Below are 23,609 nucleotides of genomic sequence, written 5' to 3'. Positions count from 1 at the left end.
ATAAGAACAATGGCCATGCATTACAAATCGGTTGAGCAAACTGGTAAGTCATGCATCAACAGATAAGTCATATATAAACAGGCAAGTCATATATCGACATGTAAGTCGTATATCGACATGTAAGTCGTATATCGACAGGTAAGTCATATATCAACAAGTAAGTCGTATATCAGCAAGTAAGTCATATATCAACAGGTAAGTCGTGTATCAACAGATAAGTAATATAGCAACAGGCAAGTCGTATATCAACAGGTAAGTCATAATTATATCTACATTTTAGTCATATATCAACAGGTAAGTCACGGATCAACAGGTAAAACAGGTAAGTCATATATCAACATGTTAGTCATTTATCAACAAGTAAATCATATATCAGCAAGTAAGTCATATATCAACAGGCAAGTCATATATCAACAGATAAGTCACACATCAACAGGTTGGTCATATATCAACATGTTAGTCATATATCAACAGGTAAATCATATATCAGCAAGTAAATCATATATCAACAGGTAAGTCACATATCAACAGGTTAGTCATATATCAACCTTCAGTACAATTTGCTTTTAATTTCCTTCTACAATATCAAGCGTAATTTTTTGTATCTAAAAGTTACAAGTAAATTTGTATTTGTGTAATTTAAACTTGCTCAATAGACATGGTTGTGTAGCTTATCATAACTATACTATATACGTAATACAAACAAGAGTAAACATGTCTATGTTGTTCAGTGAGGTGTCCACTCACTCCTGTGCTATCATGTAGGTTGATAGGCGAGAGCACGAGGAGTGAGTAAGAAGAGCTGTGAATATTTAACTCTTAAATTTGTCTGAGTAGTTACTAAAGGAGTATCATGGCTTTATCGAATATAATTATATAAACCACTAGAAAGGCCTAAGTTCTTTTGCTTATAAAATGAAAAACACAAAAGCAACACTTTTTCAAAGATGCTCATAGACCCTCTACTAAAAATTTTTAAGCCCTAATTTTAAGACCAAGGCTTTAAGCCATGGGCCTTAAAACCTTCATTTGCGCAGCACGGCGGAATCCACCAGTTTGCTATGGGTCGCTTTAGGTGACATGTCGGTTCATTGACCTCTAGAAATTTATGACACGGCCCAATAGATAAGAAAGACTCGGAATGGAATGGAGTTGATAACGGTGCATGTTTGATATTGGGGCGGAAGTTGCGAGTAGAGCTTTTAACCTAAAAAAGTGGAGGCCAACATGCTTGGACATTGAGATGTTTGCTTTTAGATCGGCATTCCTTTTCCAAATTTAGATTACATACCATTTGACTGAATAAACGGATCCGGGAGGAAAAATGATAAATTGAGTTTTGACACTATCCATTCGGGATATGAGAGAGTTCGTGAACTACCAACTAGAGAAAAGTTCACATATGATTCAAGGAATTGTTACAACACATCAAGAGATCTTTATTAATTTTGCTGCTTTATTTAAAAAGTAAGTTTTAAAATAATGAAACTAAAACACTTCTAATTATTTTTATTATTTGATTACAACAATCTCTCATATAAAACCTGCTCAAGTTAGAATAATCTACCACCTTTTCAAAGGATTCTTTATTGGAAAGTTTCTTCTAGTAGCCATTCTATGGAATGCTTTGCGACCATCAAGCGGGAGGGCGACGGGCCAGATGGTAATGCTGTAAAACGTGGCATAATTTCAAAAAAGGAAAAATGAGACAAATCTCTGAGTTCTTCAACTGGATATTATTAACAGTTTTATATTTCAAACAGCTGCTACAAAGGATAAAGATATTAATAGGTAAGTAAACCTAGATCTCTTATATGTCTCTTTATTTTTTTTGGTATTTTTGGTGTTTAAATGCTTAAAAATACTACTTAATGTTTAGTGTTAATATGAAAACAAATTAAAAAGTAGAATTATATGTATATATGTTAGTATGACATTCAATAAATGCTTCGGCGACTGGATGACGAAGCATCCAGTCGCCGAAAGGATCCAGTGCCTGGATCCTCATAGCTATGAATAAGATTTCATAGTATCAGGTCGGTTAAACTGTATATTTTAAAATTGACATTCAGAAAGGTATATATGAGTTATAGCTATAAATATGAGTTATAACTGATCGCTAATCACTTTTCAGGCTTGACAACGAGTGAATATGGCATGTCTAGTCCGCTGGAGTACGAAGGAGTTCTTGTTCCTTCGAGAACTCATGACATCAGACGAATAAAAGCTGCAAGCCTTTATGACCGATTTCGACATGATGATGTTGTCATAGCCAACTATCCTAAATCAGGTGAGACTGGTGCTACACACATTGTTAACTGGAGACTTCTCATGAGCCCCAGCTAATTTTATCATATTGACTATATAAGCATTATCATTTTTAATCAGGTCTACTGTATCAGTAGAGGTCACGACCTCAAAAATAAAAGATAAGCATTGATGTTTTTACCTTAATTTCTGTTTAATTAAATGCTAATATTTTTTCACACAAATCTGTGTTTGATTGTAAAATAAATGTAGTGACTGGCTATAATAGATAATCGGAGCTTGTTGACTTATTCTGTGAGTAACTCTTACCTTAGTAACTTTATCTGACCGCGTCTTGTGCCAGCATTTTGCAAACTTTACTCAACAAAGTCTTTTCATATTTTATGTTGAAACAAATTTTGAGTTTGCCTCCCCTTGTTCTCTTACTTGATTGCCGGTGTGTTCAAATGCTGTTGACTAAGCATTTTTACTGCTGCCTGCATCAGACTTCATATAGGAATAATTGACTGAAAGTAAAAAATTAGTATTTTGATATTTTAGAGCAATTAAAAGTATAGATTTTGTTTATGCTGTTTTTGTAATTTTCTAACAAAGTAGCTAAAACAAATCAACAGTTTATGTAGTAATTTATTATCATTGTATTTGAGTTATTGCGATAATAATATAATAACATAATAATATAGTTTTGCTAATATTGATGAATTGCAGAATTAGTCTTAGATTCTTAGACGATGAATTTCTAAAATAGCAATGTTGCTATAAAATATTGTAGTAGTATTTGTTTATATGATGAGCATCCGCTCATTGTAAACAAAGTTTCACTATATGCTAAAGCAAAAGAGAACAAGCTAGTAATAACGGATTCTTTCTAGCGTTAAAACTTCAGAGCCTAAACTTGTATATACTTGTACAAGCAGCACCTCTGATCCTAAACAGTAGCAACGACCTTCCATCGGCTGTACAAGTACTTAGAATTATCACAATTCATTTCTAAATGAACAATGTTTTGGAGCTGTAAGCTTGTAAAAAGCAGTAAAAAACACAAACCAAATCAAAAGAATAGTTCTTATTTCACACTCTCAAAAAAGTGATATTTCAGAGGTAAATGTAGGAACATGATTGCAGTACACTCAAACTGATAGTTGGTATATATTTGTTATGAATAGAAAATAACTAGCTAGTCTAAGTATGAAGCTCTTGCTGATGAGAAAATTCCAAACTGTCTATTTCTGAGTTTTCGTTACCAAGACTATCAGTCAGTGGGTCATTAGAGACTAAGATCCTACAGTCCTAAAATAAGGCCTTATAAGTTCTGTCATGCGCGCTTCCTGCTAAAGACAATCTATAAAACATCCTTGATACCGGTAAGTTAGATTTGGGTTTCCTTGTGAGTCGTCCTCAGATAGGTGAATTCCATTGGGATGTGCAATTCTGGGAGGTATATCAACTAGCAGATTTATAACTGAATCACTGTTAGATCTCTAACACGGTTCTAACCGAACTTACAATTCAAGAAAACCTTGTGTATGACAATTGACTGTAACATTAGGCACTGCTAACCTTGTTGTTATGGCAGGCATGAATATACACAGAGAATAGCAGAAGCCTGGTGATAATGCTTCTTATGGCTTACAGACTAAATATGTGTATCCTTTCTTTTTGTGGGCTAGTGAGTCACTTACTGTTAATCCTTTCTGGTGTGAACCAGATGTCTGGTGGTTGCTAACAAAAAAACTTAATGATTGTTTAAAGCTTGATTTCCTGTGAGAAAGTCAACTTTCATGTTTTTTGAGCATGGTGTTTGAACTTTTGACTGACGCAGTACATGAGCAATCTTGGTTAGAGGCTTTTCCTAACACCACCGATGGTTTTTGTGTGATTTGAACAGCTGAACAACAGTTCAGGAGATTTTCTGCTATGAAGATTTTTCTGGCAAACATCTATACAACAACAACAAATGTCTTAATGTGTTGTTCACATAAATATCCTTAGAATAAGAAAAAGTTGAGCAGCTATGTCTGTTTGCCTTCTCAGTCAAAACCTTCAAAATAGTATTTATTTGTTATTCTTTACTTCAGGAAATCACTTTACAGCAGATGTAATCCTATCTTTATATAAAGAGACTGGTCTGGTGCCGCAGAATCGCCATGCAACTCAAGTGATCGGAGCATTTGAATTTATTTTTCCGGAACTTTCTCTAAAAGTGCCCAAGGGTGAGACAAGTATTGTATAACTCTGAATAACTACGAGTCTATAGTGTTGTTTGCCCTACTATTGCACCCTGACTGATTATGAGTATAATTTTTGAGATAACAGTTACAGATAAGGATGCCTTACAGAACATTATTTAGTGCATATGACCATGGAATGTGGCCTATATGACACTAGGTACTATATCATAGCTCATCACCACTCAATATGACAAGGGTTGCTATATGAATTGTATTACATTTCAATACGGTTACTCATTTTATGACTCATGGGGCAAGGTATACCAGTTCTACAGTATAATCATGCTTATATATTAAAGTATATTATAAACACTTACACTTAATTCTCCGGCTTTACATTGTAAATGTATTATCATTCAAAACAGCCCAGTTCCGCATATTACAACTCATTCTGGGACATAAAAATATCATTGTGTATTTCAGCATTGATGTGCGCCATAAGGTATTGCGATGCTTTGTAGTGTATTCAGATGTAGTCCATTATACATCATACATCGCGCATCGCATATTGTACATCATACATCCCACATCAGGATGCTTTGTAGTCTATTCTAAAGCAGTATAGCTCATATAAAGTGAGTAACAGTACATTGCGCTACAACAAAGTAGGTCCTCTCCACTCTATGCGGGTTAATACCTCATTGTGACATCATATGAAGACTGCAGTCCATATGCACAAAATACCTTATAATATCTTATGGTGTATTTCAGAATAATCTGTTATATTATGGTAGGTTTGAGCCTATACACGCTCCGGTACATTCTAAGAACAGGCAACTAAAGTAGCATGTGTTGGCAAAGGGAGGCAAGCCTAAACAAATAAGTGAAAGTGTTATTTCATATGTCCATATGCTGAATTGTAACTATTGTTTTACAGGTGATATATACTTTGCTATACCATTAGTAAATTCAAAGCCAATTTTAACCATTAGTATATTCCTCAGTTAGTCCTAGTTGAATAATAAAACCCTCACACTCAAAGACCTTTGACCTTTAACCTGAACTACGGATATATACTTTCAGGTGATTCTAATGATCTGTTCCATCGTTTTGAGCAGTTCTCAAGCCCCAGACTGGTGGTAACTCACTTACCATGGAGTCTTCTTCCTCCAAAAATTCAAAGAGGAGAAGTAAAGGTATAACATGTAAAATATTACATTTTTATATAAATAAACCTTAATGTTTGTTCATCTGTCCGTACTCCCATTTGTCCAGCTCTAGCAATAGAGATTTAAAAATGAGAAATCCGCTGCGAACTGGATTTGAACTCACAATCTCCAGTTCTTCGGATATCTATTTATTCAATACATTACACTGTTCAACTGGCTATACCAAGGAATTAATTTGGCACATACTTGGAATACATGCCAATCTTTAATGGCTTCACATTAAACACTGCAGCTAGCGTTACGTTACGCGTAAAGCCACATCGAAAAAAATCTGTGAAGCTATGTATACCAGAAGAAAAATGCATGCCCATAAGTGAAGATAAGTGTTGGCAATATGAGTTTAGATAAACTCATATTGCCAACACGATATGTTGGAGTTTAGATAAACTCATATAGCCAACAAGACTATTGCAATTAGTATAAATCTGTACTAGGCACTGCAACCGATACAGTATGAATTATACAGAAATAAACACAGTACACAGAAATAGCACAGTAGACAGAAATAAACAAAAACCTTGATTTAAAAGTTAGAATGATAAATGTTGATGTTGAATACGGTGATTAAAAGTAAATTTTCTGTACCAAACCTTTTTTATTAGACCTGCACCAGGCATCCATCTAGTAATGGTTAAATATCAGTTGTCCCCTCATGTCACACAGCTGCTGAATATGCTTACAAAACTTTATAATTTATAAGTTATAACTGGTTATAACTTATCTGAAAGCTGCTCCAACTTAAGTGCTGATTAATACTGTAACAGAGTTCATCTCTATTGTGAGGTGATATTAAACATATTTAGTAATGACTGATATGCTGTCAAATCTTTGATTATTTTACCTGAAAAGCTAGTCAAACCTGATTTTTCTCTCAATTTATTATCTGCTGTACCTCCTTACTACCATCACCAAAATAGAATTTGAGCACATCAGAATGTACAGTACAGTGGGTTGACAATCAGAATGTACAGTACAGTGAGTTGACAATCAGAATGTACAGTACAGTGAGTTGACAATCAGAAAGAGTTTATTTTTAAGCTTACTGTGTGTGTCTCAAGTAGATTTGAGTAGAGCACTGTGCCTTACAAACTCATGTTTAAAAAGACAGCTGAGCGAAAATCTGGAACAACTTAAGCTTGTGTCTAATATGTATAATCATTAGTCTCCAAATACATGTACATATACTCATCTGCACATGCAAGTATCATATACATGCATATACATACGTATACCAGTATCTACATGCTAAATATCTATGTAAAATACAAGAAAAATTGCTTGTCAAGCTTGGTTAACTCAAACAGGTGTTAATGTTAACTCAAACTCGAGTCTTCTACTAGAGACTTGAGAGCTTAAGTACTCGTCTCTAGGTCTTAGCTGTTCCCAATAGCGCACTTTTTTCCAACTTGTTTGTGTTGATTCTCGACAGAATTTTGGCAAAGTACATTTGATGTGTAAGTGTTATTACACCCAATGCTCTAGTGACTACTAGAATTAAAATACCAGCACAAAGACACACGTAAAAATATTTTTGTATTACCTACTTACGTTTAGCAGAAGTGCCTACATTCCACTAAACAGGTGTTTTAGCATTATACTCTGCTTATAAAATATGAATAAACATGGTTGCAAATCCTTTGCTATAGAATTCTCTATTTTCTTTTTGAGAAATAGAAATCAAATCAACCTTTGATCCTAGCTGATAGAACTTTAAATTTAGAGAAGCTCACAAGTCGTTTGCTGATGGCTAACAGTGTTGAGTTCTGCTCCTTCGCCCAGCCTCCAAACCACCTGTTCCCTGTTTACAAAACAATTATTGCTATGAGATGTTCAACTGAAAATACTGCTATATGTACATATGCATATATATATATTACTTTATTGGCAATAATTTCATTTCAAACAGAATTGTTTTCTAAATTATGTCCTACAAAAACCATAAAACAAAAAAAAAGAACAAAGGTCAACAGTTAGCTACTAAAATCGAATAAATAGTTTCACAGACCTTAAAAGACCTCTCTCTGCTAAGAGAACAATTACTAGGTGAAAGATTGTTAAGGCAGCTAGAAATGATATTTTCAAAATAATTGGTAGATGTTGTATGCAACTTGTTCATATCACCTAAGCTGAAATGAGCTGAAAACCTGTAATTGTCAACTAAACAACAAGGACACAAACCATGAAAAGGTGTTGAATCTTTTAAGTGACAAAAAATAAACACTTAGCATGATTAGAGTAAGAAGACACAAAGATTTGGAGAAATCATTCATTGGAATAAGATATGCTGGAACAGGATGTAGATTAGTCGAAATGTTCTTTTGCTACAAAAATAAATCATGAGTGACATATCTTAGAGCTAGATTATAATGAATGGGTTATAAACTGCTATACACTAAAGCTTTATATACTTTGATCAATAAATCATTACAACCTTGATTCCCTTTGTTACCTTTTTAGGTAATAAACACTTACAGGAACCCAAAGGATGTCATGTGCAGTATGCTTGCTTTCTTCAAAAAAATGTACATAGTCTTTGACACGGTGCAGATGAAAGACTACATCTACTGGTTCATGGAAGGAAAAGGTGAGCCAAAAAGCCCTATTTAAACACTAAACAGTTGCTGTAGTTTGGCAAAAGCCAGTACCATGTAGTATGCTGACTTCACGGCAAGGTCGATTTTTGAACTGTGGCACATTTAAATAAAGATGGACCTGGCCTATATAACTCTAGAGCAGGGGTTCCCAACCTGAGGTACAAGTACCCCTGGGGGTACATTTTAGAAATTTAGATGGTACAATACATGTTATAAGCTTAATAAATATTTGGTTTGTTTGGCTTTGATTATTAATAACTTTGCTGAAACCACTGCTATAGAGCTATTCTTGGTATCATTTTAAAGTCAATTAGTTTTGCCATTCAGACAAACTTAGGCATGAATGATGTAATGCTTATGATTGTAAGTAAACAAAGCTGGCTCTGCGGGTAGAGCTTTGTGTCATGGCATAACATCCAGCTGGTAGAGCTTTGTGTTGTGACATAACGGCTAGCTGGTGACATAATGGCTAGCTGGTAGAGCTTTGTGTCATGACATAACGTTCAGTTGGTAGAGCTTTGTGTCATGACATACCGTCCAGCTGCTATCAAATTACACCCCACAAGTGGTAGGCTGACAGTTTACCTCCTGGTGATCGGTGACTTTACTAACAGCTCTGGCCTTTCACTAGTGGTAATGTTGTTACATTCTATTGAACCCAATCCACAATATTTACCCACAGTTTTTGTTTTTGTATTAAAATTGAAGATTAGTAAATAAATTCTTAGATTCATTTTCAATTTTTAGATTTGACTATACAACACAATGCCAGCAAATAATTGCTCGTATCACATCGAATACATTAAATATGGTTTCACAGTGATTGAAAGACAAGCAATTGCCACAGTGCATTTTGAGTCTGAAGGTCCTTTCTGAATTTAATATGAAGCCAAGTTTTCTTGAATGCCACCTAAAGCAAGACACACTGACAAGGCCAAAAAGGACATTGCATAGGTAATTACAGAGACACGAACAAAGCGCTTAACAGGCCCGCTTGGATGAGTCAGGCCACTTCGCTCAGGAACACAAGACAGCGGGACATACTTCCTATCTGGTGGCGCTCAGGGTAGCAAAAGAAAAGAAGCCACATACAATTGAGGAGAGATTAATATTACCCTGTTGTAAGGATATAGTTCTTTGTATTATTGGAGATAGTGCTGAAGCCAAACTAAATACATTGTCACTATCAAACAACACTGCTCACTTGAGAATCAGCTGACAATACAAAAAAAGCGGTTCTGGCACAGGTAAAGGCTACGCCATATGGACAGTTTGCTATTCAGTTTGATGAATCTACTGATGTGTCAAGCTGTTCATAGCTCCTGGTATTTGCAAGATCTGTTCATGGTGAAAACTTTAAAGATGAGTTCCTAATAAATCACTCGCTACAGCGGAGAACAAGAGAAGAGAATGTCGTCAAAGCTGTGTCCCTTTTTCTTCAGTATGCAGGGCTTTCCTGGGAAAATCTATGTGCTTGTACTACAGATGGAGCATCAGCAATGATGGGTTGCAGGTCTGTGTTCCATGCAAAAGTATTGCAAGCCAATGGCTCAACAAAAGACCTCCATTGTATAATCCACAGGTATGCATTGGCAGCAAAGACGCTTCATTCAAATTTGATTTCTGCGCTCTCAAATGTAGTATTACTGGTAAATTATATAAAAGCATCAGCCCTAAACACAAGGTTGTTTCGTCAATTATGTCAAGATTGCGATGCAGACCATGAAAACCTTCTTTCTGAAAACTACACAGAAGTAAGATGGCTTTCTAAAGGCAATGTCCTGAATCGATTTGTGGGACTGATTGATGAGATTGCAGCTTTATTTCCATGCTACACAGACTTCTAAGAAAGCTGCAAGATTCAGTGAGAAGTCAAGGACTCTAAAATAGAAATGAAAAGCTGCATATCTGAGAGATATCTTCTTAAAGGTTGACTTGCAACAAAATTCACATTACAATTATTTGATACGAAAAGATTCACCATGTCTTACTTTGTTGTGTTATAGGTGCAAATTATGTGGGAATGTGATTACAAGCTCGTAAAAGCTCAAAAACGAACAGTTACTCGCAGCCACACAAGACCGCCGTAGTTTGGATTCTCTTTCCAAAACGGCTCAAAAATGTGACGTAGCTGTGTTAGATGGTTTCTGTTTACACCTTCATGCAACCTTATTCGTCGAAATATTTCACAAATTTGCTTCACGCATTCAATAAAACCATGTTTATTGTTCTTACGTGTCTGTTTCATCATAATTTTAATGCTGTCACTTTTAGCTGTAATATCTTATAACTTACCATAAAAATTCGTTTAATGTTTTAGCCTTAGCTTGAAGTAGTACATATCATTGTCTGATAATAATGACGAGCCTGTTGGTCATTTGTGATAATCGGAAAGTGCTGCAGAAATTATTTGCCAAGTATTGAGTCACATGATCAGATTACGACTTGCCGATTAGACCAAACCGAAACAAAACTGTAAAGTGGTGAGCATCTATATTTGATATGGGGTATTCGGTAAAACCCGAAGTGTTTGTCATGAACTAGTACTACGATAAGTTTTATATTGAGCTTTTTATTGCCCTTTCAATTCACGGGAGAACATCGCGTGACAAGACGATAACCAAATTTCATGACTACATCAGAGAAATAAAGAGATTCCAATCTACGGCCGCTTTTCGTTTTGAGCTTTTAAGAGCTTGTAATCACATTCCCACATATTTTGCACCTACAACACAACAGAGTAAAACATGGTAAATTTTTTGATACCAAATAACTAATGTGAATTTTGTTGCAAGTCAACCATTAAGATTAAACACTGTCAGCACATCACTTCAAGGGAACTCTACCACTTATAATTGATTTTCCAGACAAGCTTAGAGCATTTATCAAAAAGCTAGAGATGTGGAGAGAGAAAGTCAATGCTGGCTTATTTGATATGTTTGATAGTTTGTCAGAAGTAATGCCTTCACATGATTCAATTTCATTCATGAAAGATCTGGTTGCAGAACACCTTTCTCGGCTGGCTTGAGAGTTTGGACAATATTTTCCTGACTTAGATGATACAGATTTGAAGTTGGCTAGAAACCTATTTAAGTTAACTGTAGCTGATATTGATAGTAACATGCAAGAAGAGTTGATTGATCTTCTCAATGACTTTGATGCACATAATAGATTTGAAGATTGCGTTCTTACCAAGTTCTGGTCCTCATTGATAACATCCTATCCAAAGCTTTCAGAGGTATATTTAGAAGTGTTGCTCATATTTTCTAGTAGTTATAACTGTGAGAAAGGGTTTTCCTCACTTTTGTACAAGAAAAGCAAAGAACGCTCACGACTAAATGTAGATGACGACCTCAGAGTTTCATCATCCGTTACTGAACCGAAAATCAAACAGCTCACTGATGCAAAGCAGGCACAGCCTTCCCATTAGACTGGCCAAAGTAAAGCGGGAAAGTAACAAACACTGCGAAGTATAAAAGTTGTACTGCATAGTTATCATTATTTTAATAAATAGCAATTTCATACCATACCATACCATAGTTCATTACCTGTTTAAGTGACACATTTTAATAATGCACACATGTCATATTAATGAAGTTAAACCAATAATACCCTTGAATGAACTGTGTTTTCCAAAGGGGTACATTTTTTGCCATATGACTCCCAAGGGGTACATAAGCCAAAAAAGGTTGGTAACCCCTGCTCTAGAGCAATATACTCATAGCAACCAAATGAATTTCCTCTCATTAAATTACCATAATAAAATATAGCAGCCCTGGTCACATATTTAACATTTTGATATTCTCTACATGTGATGCTATCCTTGTTTCAAAAATAGTTTTAACTTTTTGCTGCTCATGATGCACATATATGAACTAGTACCCTGGCAGTCTGCTTATGATGCACGTATATGAACTAGTACCCTGACAGTCTGCTTATGATGCACGTATATGAACTAGTACCCTGACAGTCTGCTCATGATGCACATATATGAACTAGTACCCTGACAGTCTGCTTATGATGCATGTATATGAACTAGTACCCTGTCAGTCTGCTTATGATGCACGTATATGAACTAGTACCCTGGCAGTCTGCTTATGATGCACGTATATGAACTAGTACCCTGACAGTCTGCTTATGATGCACGTATATGAACTAGTACCCTGACAGTCTGCTCATGATGCACGTGTATGAACTATTACCCTGTCAGTCTGCTTATGATGCACGTATATGAACTAGTACCCTGTCAGTCTGCTTATGATGCACGTATATGAACTAGTACCCTGTCAGTCTGCTTATGATGCACGTATATGAACTAGTACCCTGACAGTCTGCTTATTATGCACATATATGAACTAGTACCCTGTCAGTCTGCTTATGATGCACATATATGAACTAGTACCCTGTCAGTCTGCTTATGATGCACGTGTACGAACTAGTACCCTGGCAGTCTGCTTATGATGCACGTATATGAACTAGTACCCTGACAGTCTGCTCATGATGCACATATATGAACTAGTACCCTGACAGTCTGCTCATGATGCACGTATATGAACTAGTACCCTGGCAGTCTGCTTATGATGCACGTATATGAACTAGTACCCTGACAGTCTGCTTATGATGCACGTATATGAACTAGTACCCTGACAGTCTGCTCATGATGCACGTATATGAACTAGTACCCTGACAGTCTGCTTATGATGCATGTATATGAACTAGTACCCTGTCAGTCTGCTTATGATGCACGTATATGAACTAGTACCCTGGCAGTCTGCTTATGATGCACATATATGAACTAGTACCCTGACGGTCTGCTTATGATGCACGTGTATGAACTATTACCCTGACAGTCTGCTTATGATGCACTTATATGAACTAGTACCCTGACAGTCTGCTTATGATGCACTTATATGAACTAGTACCCTGACGGTCTGCTTATGATGCACGTGTATGAACTATTACCCTGACAGTCTGCTTATGATGCACTTATATGAACTAGTACCCTGACAGTCTGCTTATGATGCACTTATATGAACTAGTACCCTGACAGTCTGCTTATGATGCACTTATATGAACTAGTACCCTGACAGTCTGCTTATGATGCACTTATATGAACTAGTACCCTGACAGTCTGCTTATGATGCACTTATATGAACTAGTACCCTGACAGTCTGCTTATGATGCACGTATATGAACTAGTACCCTGGCAGTATGGTGTGGCATGAGAGATGGTCAGATGTAACAGCTACATGATTGTATATGTAAAATTATTCTGGAATGCCAAAAGGGATTAATTGGCACAATTGTTAGAGTGTACGTCTACCACGCTGAAGGTTGAGAGTCGGCATCCCACGTGATGCAATCTTTTTTCCAACCTCCATGACAGCCGGACAGACGGACAGACATGGCTCTTATCATAGTAAAGATCTGTGGCAGTGTTACTTGGCACAATTATGAGTCTTTTGGCCAACTTTAATGTTATCTGAGACAGATCACCCACGATATTTTGTGTTACTTTTTAATGCAGGGCAGCCGTTGATGCATGATCTCTAAGCTTTTATCCATTTTAATATCACGTATGAAGAAATTTGGCTGAGTTTCAATATAGTTACTACAACCTTGCTGAAACACATCAAAAGAACTTTGCTAAGTTTGTAAAGATTGAGGGTCGAGATCGAATAATAGAACTAGTATGTCGATGAGTATCAGACACGCTCTCAATTTCAATAACCATAACAGATAATAAATACTTGTATACCATACAGTAGCGAATAGACCAATATTTTTTAGTATTTTAAATAGTAATTTTATGGTGATTTTATCATGCGAGCATGTTCAAATGTGTCTCGCATTCAGCCCAGGATGACGTTCGAATTGGCAAAAAGCGCTTTATACACTCAAGCTTTGCACAAAATCTTAGAATATACAATTATAGTGGAAGGATACTGATACTTGTTTATATCTTTATTGAAGACAGAACTGCTTGACTTCTTCTACTCAACTGTGTACTTGCAAGAGTGAATATATATATTAGAAACAGATTTAATATGTCAGATCGTTATCTCTGGCCATTCTTAGTACTGAACCTGTCTTGCTTTAAAGTTGGGGGTTCCTTATTTACATATATATAAATCTCCAATTTTGTCTATCATTCAGTATATCCGGCTGTAGCTATTTAAATCTCGGAAAGAATAATTCTTATCGCAAAGTATTTAATCTCAGAACCTCTCGTTTACCAGTCAATTCCCTTACAGATTAAGCCACACACGACCTTAATGAAATCATTGGCCGATATATGTTGCTATGCGGGTGAAAATACGCTACATTCTTCTATTTATGAATGTGGCATTGCTATCACTGCTTATAAGCTAATTTTTAATACCAATTCAACCTCTGCCATTCCGCTAGTGTGTGATAAAGTTAGCAGATGCTAGTCGATATTGTCAGAGGGCGGCCGATACAGCTGATACGATTAATTCGGCTGATACGGCTGATTCGGCAGATATTAAAGGACTTCACAATTACTCACTAAACATTAATTAACAAAAAGGATGCCTAATGAAAACACTAAAGCTGACTAACTAAAATCGGAAACAGTAGTTATAAGAAATTGCCAAAAAAAAGAGTGTTAAATACATCAATATATGATATAAATAGTGGGGCACTATAATACCAGACTGTAAAATTAACATTTGAAGCCAAGGCTGACAATATACTTAGAGCTCTGGTTATAAAATTCACAAATTGATGTTAATGCATACCTTTTGCGTTTTTAAGTAGGTCTTAATAAAGAGCTCTTCCCAACTGAGAAACCTAAATTGGTAACTATACTCGAAATATTTTTATTTATTGAAAGTGCCAACTGTATTTGTACAATTACAGTGATTCACGGCAGCTATATGAGGCACCTCAGAGAGTTGTATCCAAACAGAAACCAACCATATTTACTCAGTTTACAATATGAAGACATGACAAAGGTAAGGTGGCATTTACTCCTTTACTCAAGCATTTCCTCTTGCGCTTTGAGTGTACGTTATGTTAGTCTTGTATATTTGAAAGCTAAACAGCAACTGACTTACTACATAAGTGAGACAAGAGAGTAAAAGGAATATTACATAACAATTACATAACAGGTGAGTAAGTCAATATGAACAAAGAGTATGACAACAGCTATATATAAATACAAGATAATGACGGTAGTCAAAGTCAAAAACTAGTACATATTCAGCACTCCCACATAGTTTTGTCATGCACACTTATTAATCTGTTAGCCCCATGTTCTGCCGATGTACTAAAAAGCGGTCTCTGCATAGGGGTTTAGTTAAGATATCGGCAGTCATATCAGCGGATGGACAGTATTTAATAAGAATGTGTCCATTTGCAACAGCTTCTCTCAGAAAGTGATATTTGATGTCAATATGTTTTGTTCGGGATTTTGTTGCGGTGTTCTTAGCTATAGCGATTGCTGCTTGATTGTCAACCATGCATGTTGTAGGCATATGAGCATCCTTGCCATCAATGTCATTGAGTAACTTATGTAACCACATTGCTTCTTGTGTTGCATGAAATAACGAGACGTATTCAGCTTCTGCCGTTGAGACGGCTACAGTATTTTGACGTTTGCTTTGCCAGCTTACAGCTCCACCTGACATTAGAAACACATTACCTGAAGTAGAAGATTGATTATCTAAGTCTCCAGCCCAGTTTGCATCGGAATAACCGATGACTTTAGCTTCATCTGACTTGTTGTAGCAAAGTTTAGTTGTCAGTGTTCCTTTGATATAGCGTATGATTCGCTTTACAGCAGTAAGATGAGCTTCTGTTGGACATGAGTTGTACTTTGACACTTTACTTACTGCTTGTGCTATATCTGGACGTGTTGCAACTGAAGCATATAAAAGTGAACCAACCATTGCTTGATACTTTTTTGAATCTACAGGCTTACTGATTCCATCATTTTTTATGAGTTTAACATTTATGTCTGCAGGTGTGGATACCGGGTTTGAGTCTTGCATACCAAAGCGATTGATGACTTGCTGGAGATAGTACTGTTGATCTAGAGATATTGAAGATTCGTGTTGATCAATATTAACTCCCAAGCAATAGTGCAGTGGTCCTAAGTCTTTCATTTTAAACTGATTTGAGAGAGCATGCTTCACTTGCATTAATGATGCATCATCATCACTCATTATAATGAGATCGTCAACGTATACAGCCATTATAGTTTTGATGCCTGAATTGCTATCCCTAACATATACACATGGGTCAGTAGTGGACTGACAAAAATCTATAGACTTCAGAAAACTATCTAGAGCAAGATTCCAGCATCTAGGGGATTGCTTCAGTCCATAAATAGACTTGTTGAGTTTACACACAAGATGTTCAGATCCAGGTTTAATAAAACCTTCTGGTTGAGACATGTAGACTTCTTCATCAAGTCTGCCATTCAAAAAAGCAGTTACAACGTCCATTTGATGAATGTACATGTTGCGACTAAGACCATATGCCAGTAGCGTACGAATTGTTGCAAAACCAACAACAGGTGAGAATGTCTCATGATAGTCTATTCCATGCTGCTGTGAATAACCCTTAGCCACTAGACGACCTTTGAATCGCTCTACAGTTCCGTCACCTCGATGCATCCAACAGCACTACGTCCTTGAGGTAACTCTGTAAGATTCCAGGTATTATTATCTATCAGTGACTGATACTCACACCTAGCAGCTTCTATCCATTCCTTATGTTGAGAGCTTTGTTTTGCCTCTGAGAATGTCTCTGGTTCAATTATGTGACCAGCTTGATGAGCGACGTGTTGAGCCTGGCTTACATACTCATCAATTCCATAGCGAACCGGAGGTCTACGTTCGCGAGCAGATATGCGTCGCTGTTGCCCTTCACCAGTGCATTGTCCAGATAGGTTTGGAGTTGTTTGTTCATTTACTGAATGTTCAACAAGAATAGATTTCTGCTTTGTATATTGGTCACATGATGGTTTAACGGTATTTGTAAAGTTTGTTTCATCAAATACCACGTCTCGCCTAGTAGTGACTTTACCAGTCGATTCATCAAGCAGGCGGTATGCCTTTGACTGTTTGCTGTATCCTATAAACCTTAGCTTCTGGCACTTCTTGTCAAGTTTCTGTCGCAGTTGATCTGGAACATGAGCATAAGCAATACATTCAAACACCCTTAGATTGTCTATGTTGGGTTTGCGTTCATACCACTTCTCATACGGTGTGAGATCATTCTTGTGTGAGGAAGTAGGAAGCCGATTTCTAACGTAGGCAGCAGTAGAAATGGCCTCAGCCCAGTATTGCTTTGACAATTTAGCATGGCACAACATTGAACGTGCTGCTTCACACAGAGTTCTATTCATTCGCTCAGCAACACCATTTTGTTCCGGTGAGTAAGCTGATGTGAGTTCATGATGAATACCTTTAGATTTCAAGTAGTCGGTAAATTCTTGAGACAAGTATTCACCACCTCTATCTGATCTCAGTGTTTTAATGGTTTTTCCAGATTGGTTGATTGTATGTGCTTCAAACACTTTGAACTTCTCAGGTACCTCAGATTTGTTTTTAAGAAAATACACAGCACAGCATCTAGAAAAATCGTCTATAAAGGTAACAAAGTATTTGCTACCTCCAATTGATTCTGTTTCCATTGTACAAACGTCAGAATGCACTAGTTCCAGCTTCTGGGTAGCCTTGATATCTCCCACAGGTTTGAAGGGTTTACGAGTCATCTTTCCTTCAGCACAGCCTTCACAAAAAGAAATATCTATTGCAGGTAAGCTTGTAGCACAGACTATATTTCCTTTACTCAGTTTTCTCAGAGTAGTGCTATTCACATGTACTAGACGTTGATGCCAAATCTCTGCGCTAGCAGTGTTTGCATATTGAGTTTCAGTTTGTACACAGTCTAGACTGAACAGCTTATTAGCTAGTGATCCCATGGCCCTAACTCGACCACTAGCATCCTTAATCCAACATCGAGTATGGCCGAACTGAACAATGTAGCCTTTCTGAGTGGCAGCTCGAACTGAAAATAAACTGCTTGTTAGCTGAGGGACATGAAGCACATTGTAAAATGCAGATGCACATTGAACTCTACGATTGAGCTTTAGCATCACTTTCACAACACCAACTCCCACAGCTTCAACTGTTCGACCATCACCTAGGCTGACCATTGCTATTTGTTCTAGCTTCTTGTAGCTATTAAAACTTTCCCTGTTAGGTGTCATATGACACGATGCTCCCGAGTCAATTAGCCAGGATGAGCTACAGTGCAATGAAGATGTATTGCTATGATGAGTGATAAATGTAAATTCATTGCCTACACAGCCATTGTCATTTTTACGTTCAAAATGGTTTTGCAGCCGCTTCCATGCTACATCAGGTGCTTCTGTATCTGTTATTAAGTAGAAAAGTTCAGTACTAACAGATAGAGCAATTATTGAGAAAGCCTTACGATACCTGGATTTAAAAGCAGTTTTCAGCGCTTGATCAGCTGAACCTTCTGGTGCTTTCTCAGTACCATCCACGATATCGTATAGATCCTTTAGCAGCAAAATGTGTTTCATCTGGAACTTCCATGTCTGATAGTTCTGACTGTCCAACTTATCTATTGTCCATTTATCACTATCCATTGTAGAATGAGAGGTAGAATCTATGTTCTGGTTCAGTAGTGCTTGTTTCACTGTTCATGGTATCAATTGTTAAACTCCTGGTTCACCAGTCGTTGGTCAGTCAGTATAATAGCCGATCACCCTTTTTCTGGTATCAAACTCATGTACAGCTTCTTTGTTCGCCTGCCTGGGCCCATAACCTGTTAGTCTTGTATATTTGAAAGCTAAACAGCAACTGACTTACTACATAAGTGAGACAAGAGAGTAAAAGGAATATTACATAACAATTACATAACAGGTGAGTAAGTCAATATGAACAAAGAGTATGACAACAGCTATATATAAATACAAGATAATGATGGTAGTCAAAGTCAAAAACTAGTACATATTCAGCACGTTAGTCATATCAAGTGACCTCACAATATTGTAAACCAATCAGATTGTAAGTAGAAAAGCGAAGTGAACGGTTGATTTTTCCTTTATGGTGGCACAAAACAGTATGCAGGTTGTGACTCTTTATATTAAGGGGTGACTTGGAGGGATTTGACTTGTGTAGCATGAGATGTAAAATTTTTTTTCCAACTATTTGTTTTAGCTATGCCTTGAGCGTTTGAATATTCCATTTACGCATTGGCAGGACACACACAGAAATAAACAAACACCTTCATTCAAAAGTTAGAATGGTAAATGTTGTATGCTGAATAAAAATAAATTTTCTGTGCAACAACTTTTTTATTACTTCTGCAATACCAGGTATTCAGCTAACATATATATTTTAAAAAACAAAGCATCTTTAGTTCATATATATTTGTAAAAGGCTTCCTGACACCACCTAAGTAGATGTAGATACATATTTTGACTAAAAATTTTCCGACGATCTCTTTACTAAAAACATTTGCTTATTTTTAAAAATTATATTAAATTTGTCAGTTCCCATAGAGAAAGAGTTGAAATGACTCATTGAAACAGTAAGACAAATATTAGGCAGCAGGGATTTCTTAAACAGCTTTCTACAGTAGATAAAGCTAATTGGTGTTGAATATATGAGCGGTTTATTTTGTCCCTAAGTAGGCCTACATGTATTTTGTATAGAAATCAGCTCTGCAGTTGTATGTTAAACTGAGATGGTTAGTTTACCAATTAGCTTCTCTCCCAAAGTTATTCTTGTGTAGCTGGTGTGAAACAGCAATACTACTTCTACATTATCTTCTCTCCTAAAGTTATTCTTGTGTAGCTGGTGTGAAACAGCAATACTACTGCTACATTATCTCCTCTCCCAAAGTTATTCTTGTGTAGAAGATGTGAAACAGCAATGCTACTTCTACATTGTCTTCTCTCCTAAAGTTATTCTTGTGTAGCTGGTGTGAAACAGCAATACTACTGCTACATTATCTCCTCTCCCAAAGTTATTCTTGTGTAGAAGATGTGAAACAGCAATACTACTTCTACATAGCCCTCTTTAACCACGGAAAATTATCTCATGAGCTTCTGTTGTTTGATAGGTTAGTATAGCTATTGACCAATTGTAGCCTCATATTGATTTCATAAGTCATACAGCTTAGCATTCAGCTAAGCATAGCAGAGCATAGCATAGAATAGAATAAAGGGCATATTCATGTAGCTTTATGCTAGTTTAACAAAATATATTGACGCACCTGTAATTAGACTCTTACAGAAGAGATCTGTAAGTCACACAATATAATTCTTTTTCGAGAACTCTTGCTTTACCTCTCACCTCCTTTACATGAAATTTGGAATGATGCATGTTTATCAGTCTAGAAAAACATAAGGATTCAGTGGTAGCATGTTGCTACAAAGACATCTGGTTTGCACCCAGAAATAGCCCAAAGTATCTGTTTCATGCCTCTTTGGTTTTCAACCTCAGTGTGTTGGTCATTAATGGAGTTTTGTTGGTTAGAATATAATGGTTAGCTTACAGTTTCGGAGTCGTCTTTTTAATGCTGTAGTATCAGATAAGGAAAAGGCGCTACCTGTCCTATATACTGTAGCATCATGTGTGATAATGTATTGTATGTGATAGCTGAGTTATTTGGTTATCTGTCTCTAAAAATATTGAGTTTCAGCTTACTTTTGGTTGCAACTTTGATTACGACTTGCGTAGCGATAATATTCATGATCTTATGAAGGACAGCCCTAAAATGTAAAATATTTAAAAAAAACTTTTTTAAGAACTGAGATAACCATGATTAAAGTGAACCTGCTGCTAAAGACTGGAACCAGGCTAAAATTATCCTTGAAGAAAAGAGCAGATAACTTCAAATATCCAGCTTATACATGTATAACCTTGAAGCTTGTATAACTTGGCCACCTATTTACATGTAGCTTAATACTTACGTAATCATTTCAGTGAAAATTTTCAAACATAATCCATTGGAAGCTCAAAGCAGGTGATTCCAACACATAGTTTACTAAGACTACGTCCACAGTATGTCTGTGTTTTGTCTCCTTAGATATTCTGTAACCTCCATTTACTCTGTATTACATTCATGCGTGAGATGAATGTTAGACAAGGCTCTGCTTAGTTTAATTTGATGTATAGCTGAGTGTCTATTTTTACAGAACTTGAAAGAAAATGTAAGGAGAATAGCTGAATTCCTTAATATTAAAATAACACCACGACAACTGGACGCTGTCGTAGCTGCCAGCACTTTTGAGAACAAGAAACAAGAGAGAGGAAAGAATCATCCTGTATACAGGAAAGGTTAGTGAATGTCTGGCTTAGCAATTGATGACCTAGTTGCGTTCTTTTTATCCCTAAGATGTATTACCAACTTACTAGTATAGACCTTAATGCTAGTTATGATGTGTGAGGAATCCTGAAAAGGCTGACTGCGCTGTCTGCTGAGCGTAATGCAAGCAAAGGCTGTGGGTGTTTTAGGAGCATTCCTGCACCAACAATGGTTTTGTGACTTTGGCTAGACATGTCTAAGTCTAGTGACAAGAGAGCCTCAACAGCTGGAGACATACCCAGTTGCTAAAGGCAATTGGATGTCATTTTTTTCACTGCTTGTGACCCAGTTTGGAAATTAAACCCCAATCTGTTGTTTGCTGGTTAGTCTGCTAAGTGGACATTTTATTTTCATTATAGGATGTATGCAAGTGTTTAATAACTAACTTATTTGTAACAAAAAGTGATGACTTGTTTAGAGATGTTTCGAATTATCTCTCCATGTACACAAATTCCTACATACTCCCTGGTATTATCACTTGTTAAAGTATATTTCATGATGAGTTATGCTATTTTATTATCGCATCTTTTCTTTAAGCTAAAAATTCATCATTACATGACTGTCTCTATATCGTATCATATATAATATGTATGGCATGATATATATCATATAGTTTGCACACTTGTTGCCTAATTATTTCGGTGAGTCTAGGTCAGACAGCGATCTTACCATACATTAACCTATATGCTATCGACCATTTCATTGGTGACAATCGAATAAATACTGTCAGAAATTTAGGTGTGAAGGTCAAGGTGTTATATAAATGTCCTTGAGGTCTCTGGCTAACTTTACTCTTGTAAAAGGCAATTAGTTTTCTTGTTCTTCATATTTGCCCAGCTTAGAACCATTGTTTACCACCAGATGTCTCAAATGCTGTCAACATATACACATGTTAAGAAATAAATGAAATACTCTTATAATAAAATTCATCAGTGTACAAAATTCTGGCTTCTCACTTGAAAAGCAAATGTACTATTTAAAAATCCACGGTAGCGCAAACAGAGCTCTCAATAAGGCATGGTTTAAATTCATCGGTTGTCCAACATAACAGACTTAATGGTTTCTGCAAGCTCTGTTGTTGATTGAATTGATTGATTTGTTATTGATTGAGTGGAATGAACAGACGTTAGAGAGATTACGGATACTTTCTGAAACCATTTTATCCTGTGAATAGCGCTGAAATACTGTTTATAATTTGTGACTTTAACATGTCTCATTGCTGATACATGGTATAGCTATGAGTAGTTTGGGGTAAACTGATCATTTCAAAGTTGTAATTATTGTCTCACGGATAGCTAGTCTTGTTAAAAACAATGTAGCCAAACTCAAATCTTTGTCATTCAGGTAAAGTTGGTTCATGGAAATCAGAGTTGACTGTAGAACAGAATGAGATGATGGATGAATGGATCCAGCGAGAGATGGAAGGATTGGAGGATCTACCGATGTGCTATGAATAGATGAGAATATGCCAACTAAAAAGCTCTTGCTTTTCTTACGCATTTATAGATGCCAGTTTATATTAGTTTGAATTTACTTAATTTCATGTTATTAGCCAAGCCTGTGGCCAAAAAACAGCAAACGCTATGAATGATTAACTCTTTCACTATAAAATCTTTTGCTTGTTTGAATGGATTTAATTTTCACTGAAAAGATTTTGCTGACGTACACTTGGTAGTTTTACTGTAAAACCTAAAGTTTCTTTCATAGACTTTTGATCTTATGATTTTAAGTTTTTTGAAATCAGCAAAGAATCCTGCACAAGAATAAATGCATTTGACAAATAAAAGCCATGTTTAATATTTTTTTAATTCAGCTAAACTGGCTCTAAAAGGAAAAGCCATCATTTTTGCAGCTTAACTGAAACACAGACCCTCATTCTCTGACATAAAAGTACAGTTATCAGAATTATGTTGCCCAATTTTGAAAACTGAAAGTAAAACTTGGGAAACTTCTCAATATTATTCAAAAAA

General features: G+C 36.3%; 1 protein-coding gene across 1 annotated transcript; it reads left to right on the top strand.

Annotated features, from left to right (window-relative positions):
- Nucleotides 1–1,696: 1,696 nt before the first annotated feature.
- On the top strand, nt 1,697–23,173 carry LOC137388793 (amine sulfotransferase-like). The gene is made up of 8 exons (XM_068075243.1): nt 1,697–1,791; nt 2,135–2,290; nt 4,347–4,481; nt 5,523–5,635; nt 8,126–8,252; nt 15,145–15,239; nt 21,470–21,611; nt 22,984–23,173. The coding sequence occupies exons 1-8, from the start codon at nt 1,704–1,706 to the stop codon at nt 23,094–23,096; spliced, it is 969 nt and encodes a 322-aa protein (XP_067931344.1). The 5' UTR covers nt 1,697–1,703; the 3' UTR covers nt 23,097–23,173.
- The last annotated feature ends 436 nt before the right edge of the window (nt 23,174–23,609 follow it).

Source organism: Watersipora subatra, chromosome 2 (assembly GCF_963576615.1).
Source record: "Watersipora subatra chromosome 2, tzWatSuba1.1, whole genome shotgun sequence".
Taxonomy (NCBI): Eukaryota; Metazoa; Bryozoa; class Gymnolaemata; order Cheilostomatida; family Watersiporidae; genus Watersipora; species Watersipora subatra.
Note: the sequence above shows the minus strand (reverse complement) of the source record. Positions and strands in the feature narration are given on the sequence as shown.

What these genes read in the sequence shown, in the direction of transcription:
- LOC137388793 (XM_068075243.1), top strand. Translation starts at nt 1,704, where the DNA reads ATGAGACAAATCTCTGAGTTCTTCAACTGGATATTATTAACAGTTTTA. An exon ending in AGCCAACTATCCTAAATCAG is followed by an intron (nt 2,291 to 4,346) that starts GTGAGACTGGTG and finishes TCTTTACTTCAG; the next exon opens with GAAATCACTTTACAGCAGAT. An exon ending in AATATGAAGACATGACAAAG is followed by an intron (nt 15,240 to 21,469) that starts GTAAGGTGGCAT and finishes CTATTTTTACAG; the next exon opens with AACTTGAAAGAAAATGTAAG.